The sequence below is a fragment of the Eriocheir sinensis genome, chromosome 59 (assembly GCF_024679095.1).
Source record: "Eriocheir sinensis breed Jianghai 21 chromosome 59, ASM2467909v1, whole genome shotgun sequence".
Lineage (NCBI taxonomy): Eukaryota > Metazoa > Arthropoda > Malacostraca > Decapoda > Varunidae > Eriocheir > Eriocheir sinensis.
Window position 1 is genome coordinate 1,922,159 of NC_066567.1, and position 18,972 is coordinate 1,941,130.

General features: G+C 42.5%; 1 protein-coding gene across 5 annotated transcripts in view; it reads left to right on the forward strand.

Moving 5' to 3' along the window:
• The window catches only part of LOC126985351 (TBC1 domain family member 31-like), a 26,551-nt gene continuing 7,579 nt past the window's right edge, over nucleotides 1-18,972 (forward strand). Inside the window, exons 1-10 of one of the 5 annotated variants that reach the window (XM_050840113.1) lie at nucleotides 1-505; nucleotides 1,666-1,784; nucleotides 4,740-4,871; nucleotides 6,097-6,212; nucleotides 8,083-8,258; nucleotides 9,371-9,519; nucleotides 10,249-10,405; nucleotides 11,375-11,471; nucleotides 15,138-15,370; nucleotides 16,855-17,069. In XM_050840113.1, coding sequence (XP_050696070.1) covers nucleotides 1,693-1,784; nucleotides 4,740-4,871; nucleotides 6,097-6,212; nucleotides 8,083-8,258; nucleotides 9,371-9,519; nucleotides 10,249-10,405; nucleotides 11,375-11,471; nucleotides 15,138-15,370; nucleotides 16,855-17,069 — 1,367 coding nt within the window. In that variant the 5' untranslated portion in view covers nucleotides 1-505; nucleotides 1,666-1,692. Of the gene's footprint in view, nucleotides 506-660; nucleotides 682-1,665; nucleotides 1,785-4,739; nucleotides 4,872-5,248; nucleotides 5,390-5,439; nucleotides 5,761-6,096; nucleotides 6,213-8,082; nucleotides 8,259-9,370; nucleotides 9,520-10,248; nucleotides 10,406-11,374; nucleotides 11,472-15,137; nucleotides 15,371-16,854; nucleotides 17,070-18,972 lie in introns of those variants that run through there. The other 4 variants (XM_050840112.1, XM_050840114.1, XM_050840115.1 and 1 more) reach the window with 4 other exon arrangements.

Genomic DNA, 18,972 nt, shown 5'->3' on the forward strand with positions numbered 1-18,972 from the left:
AAACCTATCAAAAGTGGCGTTCCACAGGGCTCTGTCCTATCACCCACTCTCTTCCTGTTATTCATCAATGATCTTCTTTCCATAACAAACTGTCCTGTCCACTCGTACGCCGACGACTCCACTCTGCATTATTCAACTTCTTTCAATAGAAGACCATCACAACAGGAAGTACACGACTCCAGACTGGAGGCTGCAGAACGCTTAAGAGGCGATACAAAGCGGAACAGATCAGAAAAAGAAGAAGGATAAGTGAAGAAATGTTGGCCATTGCAAAGGCTATCAGAAAAGTCAAGTCTTCTAGTAAATGGTGAGGCTATGGACGGGGAAGGGAGGGCCGTTAAGAGGATGGCAACGAGCGTACGGCGGCGGAGCACAAGCGACGCAAACATCATTCAAACGCGTCACCCGCAGCCTGTGATTACAGCCCCGGACTGTGGCAGTGTTCAGCGATGATGCCATGGCGGTACTTTACATTGAAGCAGTGCCGTGAAAAAGGTCGTTAAGGGTGAGTGTTACCGTTTACCGTTGATGATATTTCATGCCCCGCTCCACTGCCAGCACAGCGCTCCGCAGGGCCGATGTTGTGCGAAATCCACCGCCTGACAAATAAGAACACAGGGAAACTGCAAGAGGCCGGGTGGCCTACACAGGGCAGCTCCAGAATTCCCCCCACTACTCACGGTGGGTGAGGTGTAGTTACAGGGGTTACAGGTAGAGGCTTGATCCTCGTTATTCTGTGACCAGCTGTCACAGGCTTGGTCGTGGCACGGCCACCGTGGACCAACGCAGGATTAAAAATACAAATCTAGGTGGTATGTTGTCTGAGAGAGTACACATTTTTTACACGTCAAAAAGTTCCAGTCAAGCTCCGAAAGGCCAAAACTAGGGCAAATTCAAGTTAGCATTTGACCAAGAAGCAGCTCAGTCTCAAAAAAGATATTTTGGTCTTCAAGGCTATTTGACATGCTCTTTCTGATGAGACCAAAAAAAAAGAGAATAAAAAACTGGCGTGATGGTCAAATAACTGATTGAACATGGGTCATTTTTCGCATTTTTTTGTTTGTGACCAACTTTGATAGGGTCTAATGCTCTCTGATAGCTCAGATTAGTCATTTTCAGCACCTCAAAACATATAGCAACTGAGTAAAGGCCCCCTAAAAACGCCTCCGTGAAACTGCGAGTCCCGCTTCTGGTGTTTGGGGTCAAAAACAGGAGTACTGTATCTTGGAAACTATAGCAGCTACAGAGATGAAATTTTGCACAGGTCTGTTTGGGCCAAGTACCAACTTGTGTACAAAATTTCATCAAAATCTGAGATGGTGAGGTGGGGAGCATTGGAGCACTTGATATGGAATGACACAGTAGTAAAGAATGGCAGACTTCAGTCTTTCTGCTAACTAATCTGTGAGTCACCATATGTAACTGTCAGTGTCCAGTCTTGCAGTTAAACCAGTCAATAACCTAGAACATGGAATGGCAATTTTTTTTTGTCTTCTAGCAAATTACTACTCAATGTCACCCAACATAACCTTCCCATCCTGCAACACATCCTCAGTAGTCCTTTTACATAACCATAATAGTATTACAAATTAATCCTAGACATTGGCACCACATAACTGTGATTGTCTTGTCTCGAGGCTTGTTTACACTCAGTCTGTTCCCCAGCAGGTGCAAGCCAACAGCAGCAGCAGGATGAGGCCAAGAGTTGTGCTGGAAGGTGTGGCTGGTCAACTCTGGCCTGGCAAGTATGATCTGGCCACCCACAAGACATCTAAAAAGCTAACGTGAGTGTTACAAGCATCCACTGAAGTGTTGCAGCTATTGTGATTAACGTAGTTGTCTTTTTTTTTTTTATTTTTTTTTTTTTTTCAGTACAGGAAACAACCCAAGGGCAACAAAAAGAATGTATAGAAAAAAAGCCCGCTAGCTGCCGCTCCCATAAAAGTGAAAAGTAAAGAGTGGCCAAAAGAGAAGTCAATTTCGGATGGAGAGGTGTCTTGATACACTCTTCTTGAAAGAGGTCAAGTTATAGGCAGGAGAAGATACAGATGAAGGAAGGCTGTTCCAGAGATTACCAGTGTAAGGGATGAAAGAATGAAGATGCTGGTTAACTCTTGCATAAGGGGTTTGGATAATACAGGGATGAGCTAGAGCAGATGTTCTGAAAGTAGTGCTTCAGTACCTCAAAACCAGTTCTTGGGGATATCCAAAAAGGCATCCTGGAAAAAAGAAAGAAAAAAAAATCCATAGAATTCAGTTGTTTGTTCATAGCCGTCCTGTTTTCTCTCTTTTACAGGAAAGTGAAAGTTAAGTTGGGAGTAGTAGGCTAATATTCGGTCCTTCACTGGGCTCGACCTGCTATCTGGTGGCCCTGCTGGAGCCTCTCCCAGAGCCAAACCTGCGATGTGCTGGGGTCCAGCGAGGCTTATTTAATTAACATTTTTCTGTATCAAACTAGCAAAATATCAGAGTTGTAATGTTCACTATCATTTTTATACCCCAAAAATCTGAGTTCTGTACATTATTCATGTCGTTATAATGAACATTGTCGGCAAAATAAGAGCATTCTTCAATATATCCTACAGCACTCCATCCCGTGGTTAATAGGAATGCATCAGTGCAGCCTCGTGGGTAAATATTTCCTTCATGCAAGAAAAGGGAAGTCAAACAAGTCTGGCATGGTGTCATGCTATCAATTTCTTATAATAGTGGTGGAAGGTAGTGGTAAAAATTTTGCCACTCAACACTCCTCCAACTGGCACGCCGCTGCCTCAACACAATGCATTCGTCTGTCTCTTCAATCAGAGCACAAGAGGTTGTTTACACTGCTGCTAAACATATCATACACTGCCGGCAGCAAGTATTAAACTTATTTCATATATCTAATTGAAATCATAATACATACTTCTTTAGCATCTTATATTATATACACTATATGGAGCTTTAAAGGAACAACATAGAGCATGTGACGATTGTTTATGTGGGGAAAAATATATATTTTATTTATTTATTTATTTATTTATTTATTTTTATTTTTTTTGCATTTCCCCATTTCTTAAATTCTACTAGTAAGTCAAGTGTCTATATCCCATAGCTAGAGAAAAATATACGATTTCTAAATACTACCGAAAAACTACAGTACCCTCTCGAGTTTCGCGGTTAGTCCTAAATTCTTACCATCCCAACTTTCTCGCATTATCACCCCGAGTTTCATGCTGCTTTGACATGTACGGGTCACGTCTACTTACCATCGGCATCACGCACGCTACCTTAAAAGGTAGTATCACACTGGACGTATTCCTCCAAACATTGTGGCTATGGCAAGAGAGAGAGAGAGACATTAACCGCATTTGAACTTCCCGCCGCCTCCTCCCTGTCGCGTTTGGGTCAACTCGGCGCAGCCTCAATACCACGCGAGCCCCCGACTCGAGAGGAGGTGTGTATTTTCACTCTGGTTATCAGCCCCTCTCGTGAAAGGTGAGATAGAGAGGATGAAAACAAGGAGAAAGGAGAAGGGTGTGGGGAGGGTCAGAAAGGAGACTCAGTTCAGGGCTTTGGTCAGGACATGACCTGACTCAGGTCAGGTCATGTCCATACCTGTCACACACACACACAGAAGGTGAAATGAGAAGAATGTGGGGAGGATGGGGCAGAGAGGAGTCAGATCAGGGCTTTAGTCAAAACATGACCTGACTCAGGTCAGGTCCTCTTCCCTCCCTCTTGTTCCTTGCCAGGTGGTCAACCGAGAGAGCCCGGGTTCGATTCCTGGGCGGAGTGGAAAAATTTGGGCGGCTTTCCAATACCCTACGCCCCTGTCCACCCAGCAGTGAATGGGTACCAGGTATTAATCGGGGATTGTGTCCCGTCTCCTGGGATCTGTTCCCTCTTCCTATAATTCCTTCCCCTTCTGTCTCTCTCCGGCATATGACCACAGATATTGTGCCGACTAAACGAAACTTTCCAACTTCATCCAGGGGGTGGCAAAACACGGGGCCAACGTGCTAATCATGCAGCCACTGCCTCCCCAATAGAATAGAACTCCTATAGAATTGCTAATAAAGTACCTAAATACATCCTATCCTACTGAATAACAGGCCCAATGGTCCAGTAATAACAGCGAAAGGCATTAGGTCTCGATACGGCGGCACAACACACATGCTCTTGCTTATAAACAAGAAAAGACTATTGTCTTGCACCGATGATAAACATAACCTTTATAATTATAAATGCTACCTTACAGTGCCCATATTTCTTGACTAGACCATCATTTATCATTTATAAGTACTATTATTACATATTCACTTACTGAAGTGTTCAACTTTAAGTGAAACTTAAGATTAAATGGAACTCAGGGGAGCCTTCAGGCGCTAGAAACAGCACGTAAAAAAAATTAAAAAATAAAAATTATGATTTTTTTGTAAATTCGGGCCCCAGATATCTGCCGTTGTTTTGAGTCCTAGAAAACCAAGGTTTTACTGTACCTGCATAATTCACTATGTTGCAAGAGGCAGCTATAAGGAATGCAGTTTATAAAACAAAAGGTTCAAATTTTGGAGAGTTCCCACCCTCCTCTATTTTTGCTTGGACACTTCTGAATGGTCACATGGTCTTTATAACTCCCCACCCTCTCAATGTAGGAACTAGGTCACTGATGGTAATGATTATAATTATTAGCATAATTTTGTTTAATGAGTTGTTACACTATGCTAACACTATACTTCATCACCCCCCTCCCACAGGTCACTTCTGGACATATTGGGCACAGGGGACCTGCAGGTATCGGCAGTGAGCTGTCATGGCACGTACCTGGCCACTGCCACCCATGAGGAGGCTGCTAACCTGCTCTATGTCATCAGCATGCTGGAGAACAGGTGTAGTTGTGTGTTTTCCTCTTTGGACATAGTGTACAGGATTGAAAGTTTTTGGGACACATGACTTCTTTCAGAAATATATTCCACTAATTCATTGCTCTGTCTGGAAGGCTGAATTTTCTCACATTTCTTTAATCTTTACTTATATATTTTTTTACTGTGCCCTCTTCAAGATAACTGTATATTCATTTGACTGTATGTGACCTAACTCGTAGTACAGGCAATCCTCAGGTTACGATAGTTTCAACCAATGATGTTTCGTGGTTACAACGCAGTCACCATAAATGATTAAATCATTTTTGTTTCTAGTTTTGACGTTTGTGTCATAAATATGAACTTCGCGTGGGAACTAGTTTGTTGGGCGTGGCAGAAGAATACGTCGTCGAGCGTTGCACTAAGGCTGGCGCGTTGTTTACATTTCTCTTGTACACCGTTAGGGTTCCTTCGACGCTGTTGTGTCATTTCTGTTGCTTTTTTTTGCAACTTTGTTCCATTAATCATGCCTCCCAAGTATAAAAGTAACTCTTCTGATGGCAGTGCTTGTAAGGAAAGGAAAGCCATCACTATGGAAGTGAAATTAGACATTGTGAAACGCTCTGAAAAGGGCGAAACACCTATGAACTGTCTCCCGTGCATTTTTGGCGTGTTTTTGGAATATTAGCATTCCAATAGTTTGACATAACTGTCCACAAATTTTCTATTGGATTAAGATCAGTTGGTCTTGCAGGCCGCCAATCAATTTGAATGACATATGGATGGTCTTGAAGCCATTGCTTTATAACATAGGAATTATGAATTATCCATGGCAAGATAGATGGGTAGGGGTGCAGGCAGCAGCCTCGACTGGACGGAAGGTAGCATGACTTCATCCAGGATAGACTACAAATAGGTAAATACACACACACACACACACACACACACACACACACACACACACACAAACTATTAGGCTATTGATATAATCCTTGTAAGAGGTGTGTAGCCTATAGCATCATAAGATGTTCCCTTTATAGTGGCATTATTTTCCATGGCACCTGCCGCATCATTATTAATAAAAACAGACACCTCACATTTCGTTCAGTCCCCAAAATTGTTTATATCTATCTATCTATCTTATATATATATATATATATATATATATATATATATATATATATATATATATATATATATATATATATATATATATACATATACGACAAGAGGCTGTTCTTCCTTCCACCAGATATTACCTACTGAAGCGGATGGCTGAGCGCTGCACTGCCTTGCTCTTCCACCCACACCAGGAGAACCAACTCTTCGTTGCCTCTGCCTCCTGCAATGTGTATAGCATCAATGTGGGTCAGTGTTCTGTCCTTCCTTTATTTATTGATAGATTTTCATTAATTTCTGTTCTAAAGTTCATAATGTTTATTTTTCAAATGTACATCCAGTGACTTGTAGTTTCTTTACTCAGTTTTGTCCCAAGTGGGATGTATCCCACTGTAATATCTTTTTTCTGAAAGTCGCTGATATTTACATGCTTAATACTTTTGCCATGCCCTCCTCTTTGTCCACCATCACTCCTCCCAACTTACCCTTTCTGTCTGTTCTCTGTATTCTAAACTTTATTTTTACCACATCTAGTGGTCATATATCCTTGTTCAATTATGTTTCCACTAAGCATGATTCATATGGCTCCTTCTCTTTTAGAAAATCATTAACACCAGTTTTGGAGATAGGATTTCATTCACATTTGCATATACAGTCACCTCTCGATTAACGCGAGGATTACGTTCCTGGAGATGGAAGTATGAAGTTTCCAGTTGAGATTTTGAGTTAAGGATAGACCGAGGATGTTTAGTGTTGAAGAAGGTGACAGCTGAGTGTTGTCGAAGAATAGGGGATAGGTGTTTGGAAGATTGTGTCGAGTTGATAGGTGGAGAAATTGAGTTTTTGAGGCATTGGATTTTCAAAGCATTTCCATGACTGTTGAAGGTTTGTAGAAAAGATATATGAAGAGATAGTGATGTTTCATAAAGAAGATAATGAGATACTGGCATGGTACTAAAACGAATCTTTACCCTATTCCAATTTTCAGGACAATCTTTGGCCGGAGGTGTGCACTCTCCGAGTGCTGTGCGTCTAGTTTTTATTTTTATTGTTTTTGTTATTCTTGATTCTTTCTTCCCCTCTTCATTGCCTTCCTAGTCTCCTCAGTTTCACACATTCTTAAATCTTCTGATACATCATTTTCCCCTATTATCTCTCCTGCATTGTTTTTATTAACTACTTTTCCTTCTTTCCCTCGTGCCCTTTCATTCTCATCAGTTTCACTTTTTCTCATATTATTTTTCATTCCGTTTGTTTAATATCTTTTTTATCCCATTTAGCTGCCCTTCCTTCACTATTTATTATCAGCACATCTTTATTCCCTACCCATTCTTCATTCATGCCCCCTACCAGTGGCGTCATTAACCTTGGGCTTCCGGGACTTGAACCCTGAATGTTTTGACTCTAGCCCCGAACCTTTTTTCACCCCTGGGCCCCGTGCCCCCGTCCCCTCCAAAAAATAATAAATAAGTATTCTCCACAAAAAAAAAAAAAAAAAACTCAGCGCCGAGCGGTGAGAGATTCAATTGCCATCTGCCTCATGCAGGGCTCCAGCTGCTCCACCTCCACGAGGCTCAGTGTGGAGTGTGGAGCGGCGGAGTCGATGCACGCTGCACGAGCAGCTCTTCATTCCTCAAGTGCTACCTCTCATGCACATATAAAACAGAGTGTTAATTCCCACTTACCACCCCGTGTGTATGAAAAAGCTAAAATATGTACTATTTCTAACATTTCCCGAGTTTGTTGTTTACTGTGCAATCTGGGAGTGTAGCTGTATGTGTTTATCTTAGGTGCATGGTGGTGAACGGAAACAGGTTCCCCCAACATTTTTTTATGTTTATTTATTTATTTATTTTATTTTTTTCGCTCACTGTAAACTTCAGCCCCTGATGTTTTTCTCTTGGCCCCGAATGTTTTGAACCCTAGAAACACCCCTGCCCCCTACCCCCTTCAGCACATTGCTTTTATACTCTGCCCTCCTCCCTTCACCCTTTCCCTCCTCTCCCATTATTTTTACTTCTTACTCTCCCCTGCTTCACCATTTTTACCTTCAATCACTCCATTATTTTTTTTCTCTCTCCTTCTCCCCATCACCCCCCTGCCCCCCACTACCACACAGAGGATGGCACAGTGGTGATGATGGAGGGGCACAGTCAGCCAGTGGTGGGGGTGGAGGCAGGGTCAAGGTCTCCGGTGGTGCTGACCTATAACCATCGAGAGGTGTTGTTGTGGTCCTGGCCCTCCATGACACTCTCCAACCGTCTCCGCCACCAGAATCCACTTCCCGTCATCTGGGTGAGGTTGATGGTGATGTTAATGTTGAATAAATATGATGATAATGGTGGTGATGATTATAAGAGTGGTGGATAGTGTGGTTGATATGATGCTTGATGGATAAACATGATGGTTTGTTCTTTGTTGGTGTGTTTATTTAGAGTACCAGACATGATGGAAGAAAATACTGATATGAATAATGGTACAGTAAAACCTTTAGTCATTTTAAAGCCACAGATGAAGCCTTACGATTGGCTGAGCTCTGAAAACATGCTTGTGATTCGCTGGGAGTCCGATGACGTCATCGCCGGTACTCACCCGGTCAGCAGCCTTGCTGCCTCGGGGCAGTGTCACACTGTCGGTTGTCCCTAACCTGGTGTCACACTGGGCCTTTCTTCCCACCACGTTGGCGGTAGCTTGGGCAACCGGCAAATCCAACTTTGCCGGGTGTGCGTCACACACAGCCAAGGTCGGTCGCTTGTATCCACATCCACAACGTAAACAAAGCACTTCCCCTGTATTGCCATGGTGTCGTCTGCTAAAGTAAGGGCTGCCGCGGCTTGTGCTGCCATTACCCAAGTTATGGACTTGTTGCATCAGTTAAATGGAAGGAAGAAGCTGTTGTGGGTGTGGTGTGTCTGTGGTTCCTCCATGCCAGTTCTCATTGTCACCATTGCGCATGAGCGGCCAACCCACCCATCTAGACTCCGACCACATAAACACGTGGATCGAGTAACAACAAAGACACACACACACACACACACACGCACACACGCATACACCAGACTCATCATGAACCATGGCAGATGTCGGGCCTGAGAAATGCATGGTGAGTGGAAGAGAAACTTACTGGAAACTTATTGTGCGTGAGAGGGTCAATAATGTCTCAGCTTAGTTGCATGAGATAATTGGTGATCCTCTTTATGGGGAGACATCAACAAACTTGCAGATGTTACTGGATGTGCCTTCTCGAATATCTTATAAATTAGTAATATCAACTACCACCCAATTAGTCTGACTTTGGCTACAGGAAACTTATTTGAGTATTAGAGCTTGAGATATTTATGAGCACCTGGATAAACATGATATTAGTGGCTCCCAGCATAATAAAGAGAAATTTTTCTAAACTCCAGGCAGGACATGTGTGGCAGAGAGATGAGCTGCTGGTAGCCTACAGCAGCGGCAGTGTGTTGTTGTGGGCAGGGCGGAGGAGCACCACAGAGGTACACATTGAGCCACCCGAGGGGCTGGCCATAGAGTTCAAGGCCTTTGCTGTGTCAAGGTGAGTTGGTGATGTACTTTGTTTGGGTGAGAATCATCATTATTGTCATTTGTTGCTGATGTCATCGTGCTTTTCCTTGTTCTGCTGCCATCACCTCAGCCTTCCCTCTTCTTCCTGTCGTTCTTTTCCTTGTCTCAGCCTTTTTCTCTTCCTTCTTCTTTTTCTTTTTTCAGTGATTATTTCCTTTTGTTTTTTGTCTAATTTTTCTTTTCTATCCTTTCCTCTTCCATTTTCATCTGTAGTTTTCCTCCTCTTTCTCCTATCCTTTCCTTTCCCTTTTGTGTCTAATTCACCTTTTCATCTTTCTCCTGTTCTTTTCCTTTCCTTTTTTTTCTGTGTATTTTTTTCTGCCCTGCCGCCGCCTCCGCCGCCGTCCTCGGGGCGTTGCCACGGGCGTGAGCTTCGCCACGTCAGCCCCGCGTGGCGTCACTATTACTTGCCACGGCGGGGCAGATGAGGCAAGGCGTCACTGTTGACTGAGTGGCCACCGTGACCGTAACACGCTCGATAATAACGAGTGTGATGTCGGCATGGCCGAGCACGACGCCCGGGTTGAAGGGGTTGTACATAGGTATACCATAATTATTTTTCACAATTTGTCACAAGCATCTCAAGAATTAAGGCAATCATTATAATGTTTAGAAACATTCAAAAAAGGGTTTTTTCTTTTACCCTTTGAAAACATTAATAAGCCAATACCTTATACCTTTCCTTCACATCTCTCTCAAGAGGTGGGGAGTGGCTGGTTGGGGGAGGGAAGAGCCACCTGCTGGTCACCTACTGCCTTGTTGGCCGGTGCATAGCCCAGGTGGTGCAGCTCCCATCCTCCTGCTCTGACGTCTTCCAGCCTTTCTTCCTGCCTGTCGTCCACCCCAGGTACCCCCAGGTGAGCACGTGACATGTTGCCTGTCATAATGTTTTAACCTGCCTCCACACCCCTACTAAAATCTACTAAACTGTCACAATATCTGCATAACTTGCAGCTAAGTTGGGAAAATGATGCTCAGAACTCAAAACAGAATTATCCTGCCATCTCTGTCATATGAGTCAGAGACATGGACATGGAATGCAGCACAGCAATGGAGAATACATACAGTGGAAATGAGTTATATAAGAGGTGTATGTGGTGTGTCAGGATGGAATGGAGAAAGTAATGAAAGCATGTATAAGAGGTTTGGTATGGGTGTGACGGCAAAAGGAGTGGATTGTGGAGTGGTGGAGTGGGTGAAGCATGGTTCGCTGAGATGGTTTGGAGATGTGATGAGAATGAAGGAGACTGAATTTGTGAAGAGAGTGAATTTAGAGTTTTTGTCAGAGCAGGATGGAGGACACAAGCATCAGACTGGGAGGTGGAGAGTGCTAGGAAAGGCCTTTGTTCTGCTGGGGTGTAATATTAACTGAAGATGACGAGCCATCCATCTGTGTCTGTCTATCTCTCCAAGTGTATGTCCACATTTTTATTAATTAATGTGTCTATCAATCCATTCTCCCATCTATCAGTCTTTAAATATCTCTCCACCCACCCATCCATCCATCTGCTTACTTTTTTTTCTGCCTATGGTGCCAGTAGGCTTTCTTGGTAGGGCCTGATAGTTGGCCTGTTGTGGTGCAGTCAAGTGTTTATAGTGGTGCTGTCTTGCATTGGCCCATGCTGCCCCCTAGAGCTCATCAATGACCCACTCTTTTTTTAGAGGGAGAATTGAGAGTCCAGGTTGACAGGTGGTCTTTTGGACAGCATGGCATAGTCTTAGGCCCCTCGACATTGTTCACGCACCTAAGTTCATACTTGCTTACTTGTCTGTGTGTATGTTCATCCATCCCTCCATCTTCCACCCATATGTCCCTCCACACGCAGGTGCTGGCCATTCTCACCTCGAGCGGCGTCCTTAACATTATTGACTTCAGCACCGCCACCAAGCTGAAGACTCTGCGGGCCCAGCGCTACTTGATAGGTGGGTGGCAGTGCTGATTGTGGTTCTACTGGAAAGAATGACAAAAAGAATGCTATACAGTTTTACAGTATCCTATGTACTCATGTAAATGTCTGTCATGTATATTTTGACCTCCAAGACTTCAGTATGATCAGTTGTTCTGTACACTTACCACCCTAAAAAATAGAAGTCATCCAAACGTTGACCCCCTAGACTAAATATATTCACGAGTATATAAAATATTTGTAATAATAAACATTGTCTAGATCAGGTATGGCTACATCGACTTAAAATTGTAATGAAATAATAACAATTCCCTTATCTGCACCTCAGAAAACACATATGGCAGATATAATAGTAAAATGTTGTTGTTTTTTGTTTTGTTTTTTACAGTAAAGGAAGCAGCTCAAGGGCAAAAAAAAAGAGAGGTTAAGATTTACTAGAAATGAGCTACACTCATAAGGTCCTGTGTGTGTGTGTCAATCAGCTGCTTAGCTTTAAACTCTTCAGTTTTTGACTTGAACAACTTCTCTGTCCAGGTTGTTCCATGATTCAACACAGCTATTGGGAAAGCTGTATTTCTTGATATCATTCAAACATCTTGTCATTTTCAAGTTCCCTGCCTGCTCTGTAGTTGCTCTCCTGTACAAACAGATCCTCTCTATCAACTCTGTCCACACCCTTCATGACCCTAAACACCACAATCCTGCCACCTCTTCTTACTTTTAAAGATGGCAGCCACAGGCATTCCTGGAAAATTAAGTCTGTCAGGTTGGGGACTAACTTGGTTGCTGCTCTTTGTATTCTTTCAGTCATATGTATATGTTTCTTTTTATATAGGAACCTCCTTTTTTTTGCATCAAAGGATGCAGCTCAAGGGCAACAAAAAGAGTACAATAAAAAGCCCGCTACTTGCCGCTCCTACAAAAGTAAAAAGTAAAGAGTAGCCTAAAGAGAGGTCAATTTCGGGTGGAGAGGTGTCTTGATACACTCTTCTTGAAAGAGGTCAAGTCATAGGCGGGAGGAAATACAGACGAAGGAAGGCTGTTCCAGAGTTTACCAGTGAAAGGGATGAAAGAATGGAGATGCTGGTTAACTCTTGCATAAGGGGTTTGGACAGTATAGAGATGAGCATGAGTAGAAAGTCGTGTGCAGCAGGGCCACGGGAGGGGGGGATGGCATGCAGTTAGCAAGTTCAGAAGAGCAGTCAGCAAGAAAATATCGATAGAAGATAGAAAGAGAAGCAACATGGCGGCGGAATTTAAGAGGTAGAAGGCTGTCAGTAAGAGGAGGAGAGCTGATGAAACAAAGAACCTTAGAGCCCTAGACTCTAGTGGTTAGCGTGCATAGCTACGAATTTACGGGCCAGGGTTCGAATCCCAACCCAGCCAGTCAGCATGCAACTCACCCAGGTGTTCATCCTCCCTTTTGGGCTGGTCAATGAAAGGGTACCTGGGGAAGGTAAACTGTGCTAACCTGGATGTCACTCTGGCCCTGTGACCCACGTTAATGAGTTCTACCCACCATAGGCTCAAGGGCCAGTGTATCAGAGATGAACACTGCCGCCACACACAGCTAGAGCTTATGCCTACAACTTTACTTACCTTTATACAGCTAGGGTAGGGTTTGGTCTGATTGGAGGAGGAGTGCAGCATCCTCAACCTCTCTGACCTGCTTCTCTCTTTCTCTCCCTCCTAATGCCTCCGTGGTGCAGTGGTTAGCATGACTATAGTTGGTGTCATGAAAGCTGGCAGGGTTAATCCTTCAGGGATGGACTTGTGGACTTGGCATCATTGCTTGGGGTGATGGTCTCTGTGCCGCTCATAGGCCTATTGCTTACTAGATCTAACCTGCGGCAATTTCCGTTTGCCATGACATAGCTTACTATCTCTCATTCTCTGCTACCTCTTTAAATCAGCACTATTGGTATCCAAATTTAGGTATTCTTATAATCACTTTATTATGGCTACTTATTATCCACAAATAATAAAAATGTATTGCAGGATTAATGATAGCACGATGAAAGAGAAGGGTCTCGCCTCATTTATTCGGCAGGCGGTGTGGGGTGCAGAAATAAGCAGCGTGGTGGCATGCGTGGTCCTTGAGCCGGTGTGGCGAGAAATATCTCCTCGCAGAAATAAGTCGCTCTGCTGTCCATCAAGCATGTGCACTGTTGGAATACACAGCAGGAAAACATTTATTTCCCTGGATTTATCATTGTTTGTTCACTTTGATCTTTGTGAGCGGTGAGTGAAATGCAGAAACTGTAAGCAAGTTGAACAGCTCTCTCTGCGAGTGATTTTGTGGTTGCAGCTGTGGGAGGCATCGAAAAGTCAATCATTTAATGATTTGTGACAAAAACTCATAACAGATTATTTCATAACACCCCAAAAATTACTAAAGACAAGTTTCATCTGCCAGTGTGAGATTGGCGTAGCTACTTCTAAAATTTTACCCATACCCGTAAAAATGCGGCCCCCCAGCAGGGTCTCACTGCCAACCTGGAGGCCTCAGTGCCTTGCAGTCCATCGCTAACTGTGCTATGCAGCTGTACAGACAACGTGTACACAACATACACATTAAAAATATGTATATACCTATGTTTTTTAAGTTTGCCGGTATTATTTTACTTTTTTTTTTTTTTTTTTTCGCCGCTTATATCAGACTTTCGGCATTAATGGACTAAGGTCACCCCCAGTTTGTCCGTTATATCGAGGGTTTACTGTATCTTCATTAGATGTGATTATGGGCAGAAGCATGATGGTGCCATTAGATGCAAATTTGTTAAATGGGAACTCTTAAGATGTGAAATCTTACTGTACTCTGATATATATATATATATATATATATATATATATATATATATATATATATATATATATATATATATATATATATATATATATATATATATATATATATATATATATATATATATTTATTTATATATTTAATGCTGTTTTGTAAGAGCTTTTTGACAAAACAGCCACACAGGAAAAAGCCACTTTAACCCAAGATTACTATCGTTGTCTGGAATCCCGGCCTGGAGGGTTAATTTGTGTCGCAGAAGGAAATCTGTTGGACATCCGGTGCTGTACGGCCACGACATTCCAGTTAGCATTCTGTGCTTGGTGCGTGAGGTACACTTGTGTTTTTCCCGTGCTTAATTTCTGAACTCTTCCCAATTGTCTGGAATTACGGACACGATAGTAATTATAACATATCAAGCATAATGCAGGCAATAAGGCTTCCGAGGCTGGAACATTGTGGGGGACGTGTGAACTCCACGTGTGGCACAACTCAAGACAATCAGCCAACACTGCCTGGCAGTGGTGCCTTCATTAGGGAAAGGTAGCGTTTTTTTTTTTTATTTATTTTATTTTATTTATTTTTTTTTTTTTCCGCAATGTTTGTTTTTGGTAATATGTTAAGTTTATTGGTCATAGAATTAAGAATGTATTCTAGTTTAAGTAAAAGTTTTCTAATCAAACTTTGTACCATTCCTATATGTGTTTTCAAGCCTGCAAAGTTTGTCCGGAATTCCGGACATCGATAGTAACCACGTTAGTCCGACAACGATAGTAATCTAGGGTTAAACTAACTGCTGCAGTCAATGGGTTAAGTCATCATCTTGTTGCTTAAGATATTTCTTCTTGTAAGTCGCCTGTCCTGCTTTCCCCCAACCAGATTCTATATCAGTCAGCGAGTGTGGCAGCTTCATCGCTGTGACATACGACAACAGCACCACCAAAGTATATCCTGTGAGAGCACTGTTTCCGGCTACCACAGAGAAGGAGGTGGAGCCAGAGGCTTGGATGAAGGAGGAGGTGGCCTTCCAGATAGTGGAAAAAAGAGAGAAGGAGAAACAAGAAGAGGAGGAGAAGAGAAAGAAGAGACAAGCTATTACAGAGGAGATACAGGTTAGTATTCTGTGCTATGTGGGTTTCTAAAAAATGAAAAAGTTGTGAAATTTTGCCATAAATGTATAAAACTCTTCCAAACAAAAGTAGGATTTTTTATTTATTTTTAAGGTGAATTTTAGACGCTCAAGTGTTACATGGACACGACTCTTCTAGGTGGTTGAATTTGTCCCTCAGTTCAATACATCATAGCCATAAGGAAAGGCTGCTGATTTGTACATGCAGTTGTTTTTTCTATTTAAGAGTGTCGTGGCCTTAATTTCCTTTTTGTAGGGTAATGATAATCAATGAAATTAAACTAGAACTATGATGCTTAGTGGGTGAGTATTTACTGAAACACTGGAGCTAGGTAGTGCTGCCACCACGCCACCATCTGCTGGACAAACAGCAGCTCAATGGGGAGAAAACTCAAAGTAAACAAACACTCCGTCAAACAGGAAGACACAACTGAATAATTAGCATGGCAGCATCGAGCAATTAAATGAAAGGATGTGAGCAAGTATCTCCATGTTCCCTCCAGCCAAACTCTACATAAGTAAACTAGTGGGGGGAAAGAATATTAATGCAAAGATGGAGATTAAGTACAAATTAAGAGGGTTGACTTGAATAATTTACAAAAAGGCTTATAGAGTGAATGCATTAACATGAGGTCTAAAGATAACTACAAGAAAAAAATTACTTCTAACTATCCAGTTGGACGCTTTGAGAAATTACTTATATGTATACAGGTCACACTTTAAACATTGAGGCCTGAAGGAGGGATGGTGTGTGCGCGTGTGTCCAGTGCACAGAGAGATGAGACGATGCCAAACTGACATAATTGAATGCCAGGCGGTAAATGCTGTTAGTATATTACAAACAATATATGGAGATATAACACTTGAATTACTACCTGCAACGCCAACTTTGGTTATACCGGCACGTATTTCCTCTGTAAGAGACAATCCTGAGTGGAGGAGGCCAAGGGGATGCCCACAGAGTTTATGGCTTGAGCAAGTTGATAGATCTTACTGGGAGGCACTCAGGATGGGAAGGGGCCTGCATGGAGACTCACCCTGGACTTGGCGTTGCGAGGTGGGCGAGGCGATGCGCCCCCCGGCATATACCCCCATTGATTGATTGATTGATTATTTATCATCCTTACCTCTCTCTCATCCTCTTGCACCCTCACAGTCCTCTCCCTTCACATCTTTTCCTCCTCCACTTCAGTATTTTACCCCTATGGAGGAACTGATCAACGAAAACAAATAGAGGGAAATCCTTCGAAAACTCACTATCATTTTCTTCCCCAGTATCACCATCCTTTTCCTCCCTCTCCACTTCATCCTCCCTCATCCTTTTACTCCCCCGTCTACTAAGTTACTAAACAAAAACAAATGGTACAAAACCCCCACAAATGCTCACCTTCCTTTTTATTTTGCTTCACTATCTATTTCCCATCTTTCTTCCTCATCTTCATTTCATTATATTTCTTTCTTTCACAGGAGTTACTTGACAAGAGCAAATGGTGTAAAATCCTCCTTGAGTTTGGTTCCTACCCTGACCGTTACCGGCGGCTGGTGTGGGTGTCCGTGCTGGAGCTGCCAAGGAATTACTCTGTGTTTAGCACCCTCCTGGACAAGGGCATTCACCCAGCCTACCGAGACCTATCACAGGCACTGCAGCTTTCAGATGCTGGGATGTTCAAGGCTCTGCAAAGGTGAGTGAGTGAAGGGTGCAGAGTCAGAGCCATAGATGAGATATGAGGCATCTAGTGCTCAAGGGGTGAACAAGCCAATTACCTAGTTTTGAGCTACAGGCCTTCAAAGTCAAGCATAGCAGAAACAATGAAAAACACACATAGCATTATCATCATACATCAATAGAAAGTTTTCAGGTAGACAAATTAAATGGAATCAGTGTTTGTGTGAAATTATGTTAATCATTAACCGCTTCACTACAGCTGGGCGAAAAGAGTGCCCCGCACCGCATCCGGGATCGCCGCGCGCGCCAAATTTCAAATGTCGCTATTGAATATAACAAGTTTTCAGCCTTAAACTCAACATAATCATCATGTATTATATATGAAAACATGCAGAATTAAATGGTGCACATAAAGAAACACTACGGCTGGGCCAAAACAGCGCCCTGCGCTGTATCCAGGATTGCCGCGTGCACCAAATTTCAAATGTCGCTATTGAATATAACAAGTTTTCAGCCATAAACTCAACATAATCATCATGTATTATATATGAAAATATGCAGAATTAAATGGTGCACATAAAGAAACATAAATTAATTGATAATTTTGAGATGTAAGCATAAATATAAAGATAAAATAACTCGTATATTGGCTAAAGAGCGCCAGGACGCAGTATGCGCATCCTCGGATATGGTGCGGGGCACGCAAAGACACAGTATACGCGTCCTCGTGTTGAAGGGGTTAAAAAAGAAAACACAAACAAACACGTAAGGGTGTTTTTTTATTGATGCATGTTTATTATCCGATTTTCCAAATTCAGAAAATTAAAAGAACATGATGTAACTAACGGCCAGTCTAAATTTCAAAACAAAATTTCCATAGGCGTATTTAGGTGTTTTATGAGTGTTTTACTAGTGCTCTTCGCCCTTAGAGCCCTGATACAGCCAACTTCATACACTCTGCAGACAGGCAATAGAACGCTACTCTCACCACCCTTCTACTGGGTCATAGAGACCGATTTCCCTTGTTCACGTTCACAGAGGGTTGCCCAGTGCTTCCAGCCAGTGGAAACCGCTGAAAATCAAAATCTGCCACGTTGGCGTGTTCGCCCCTCGAGCTCTAGATGCCTCATATAGAGGGAAGAGGTACCTTCAAACATTAAACTCTGCTAAGGAACTTTGAAAGTTTCATGCTTGGATAGTATTTAGGTATATTAATATTCATGTTTGAATTATTGGTATTAAAAATCAAAGTGCAGAACTGTCTCCAGGATTGCAAGTTTCAAGTTTGCGATTCACTGAGTTTGTGATAGGGACCCAAAAAATTCAATTTTTATTGAAAACTGAAATTGCAATATGACCCAAAAGGGAGAGGAAAAGGCTGCTAAAACCAGGTTTTTTCACACCTTGTTGTGGTCCTTGATTCCCATTCTTGCTCTTACCCACCCCCCTGGGCCTTTCCATTGGCCATGGGAAGCATGGAGGTATTAAGGGCGGAGAGCGCTGTACTGGTGAGTGCGTAAAGCAGTTGTGAAATGTAACTTATTTGAATACAATCTTTGTATGTAAAGCAAGAAAAGATTTGAATACAATCTTTGTATATAAAGCAAAAAAAGAACATTCAAACCCCAACACTTGGTGGCAGCCCACCGCTCCAGTGAAAAAATGTTTCATTTTCTTGTGTTCTTTTACAGTTTTCTTCCTCCTCCACCACATCTCTTTTAGTTTCCTCTTTCGTTCTCTACATCACTATTCTCCTCCTCCTCCTCCTCCTCCTCCTCCTCCTCCTCCTTCTCCTCTTTCTTCTTCTGATTGTGAAGTCATTTACAAGGGCCTTGACCAGATCATCCAGTCCTCCAAAAAGTGGCAAATGTCATTCAACGTTGATAAATGCAAAGTCATGCACTTTGGTTCCAAAAATA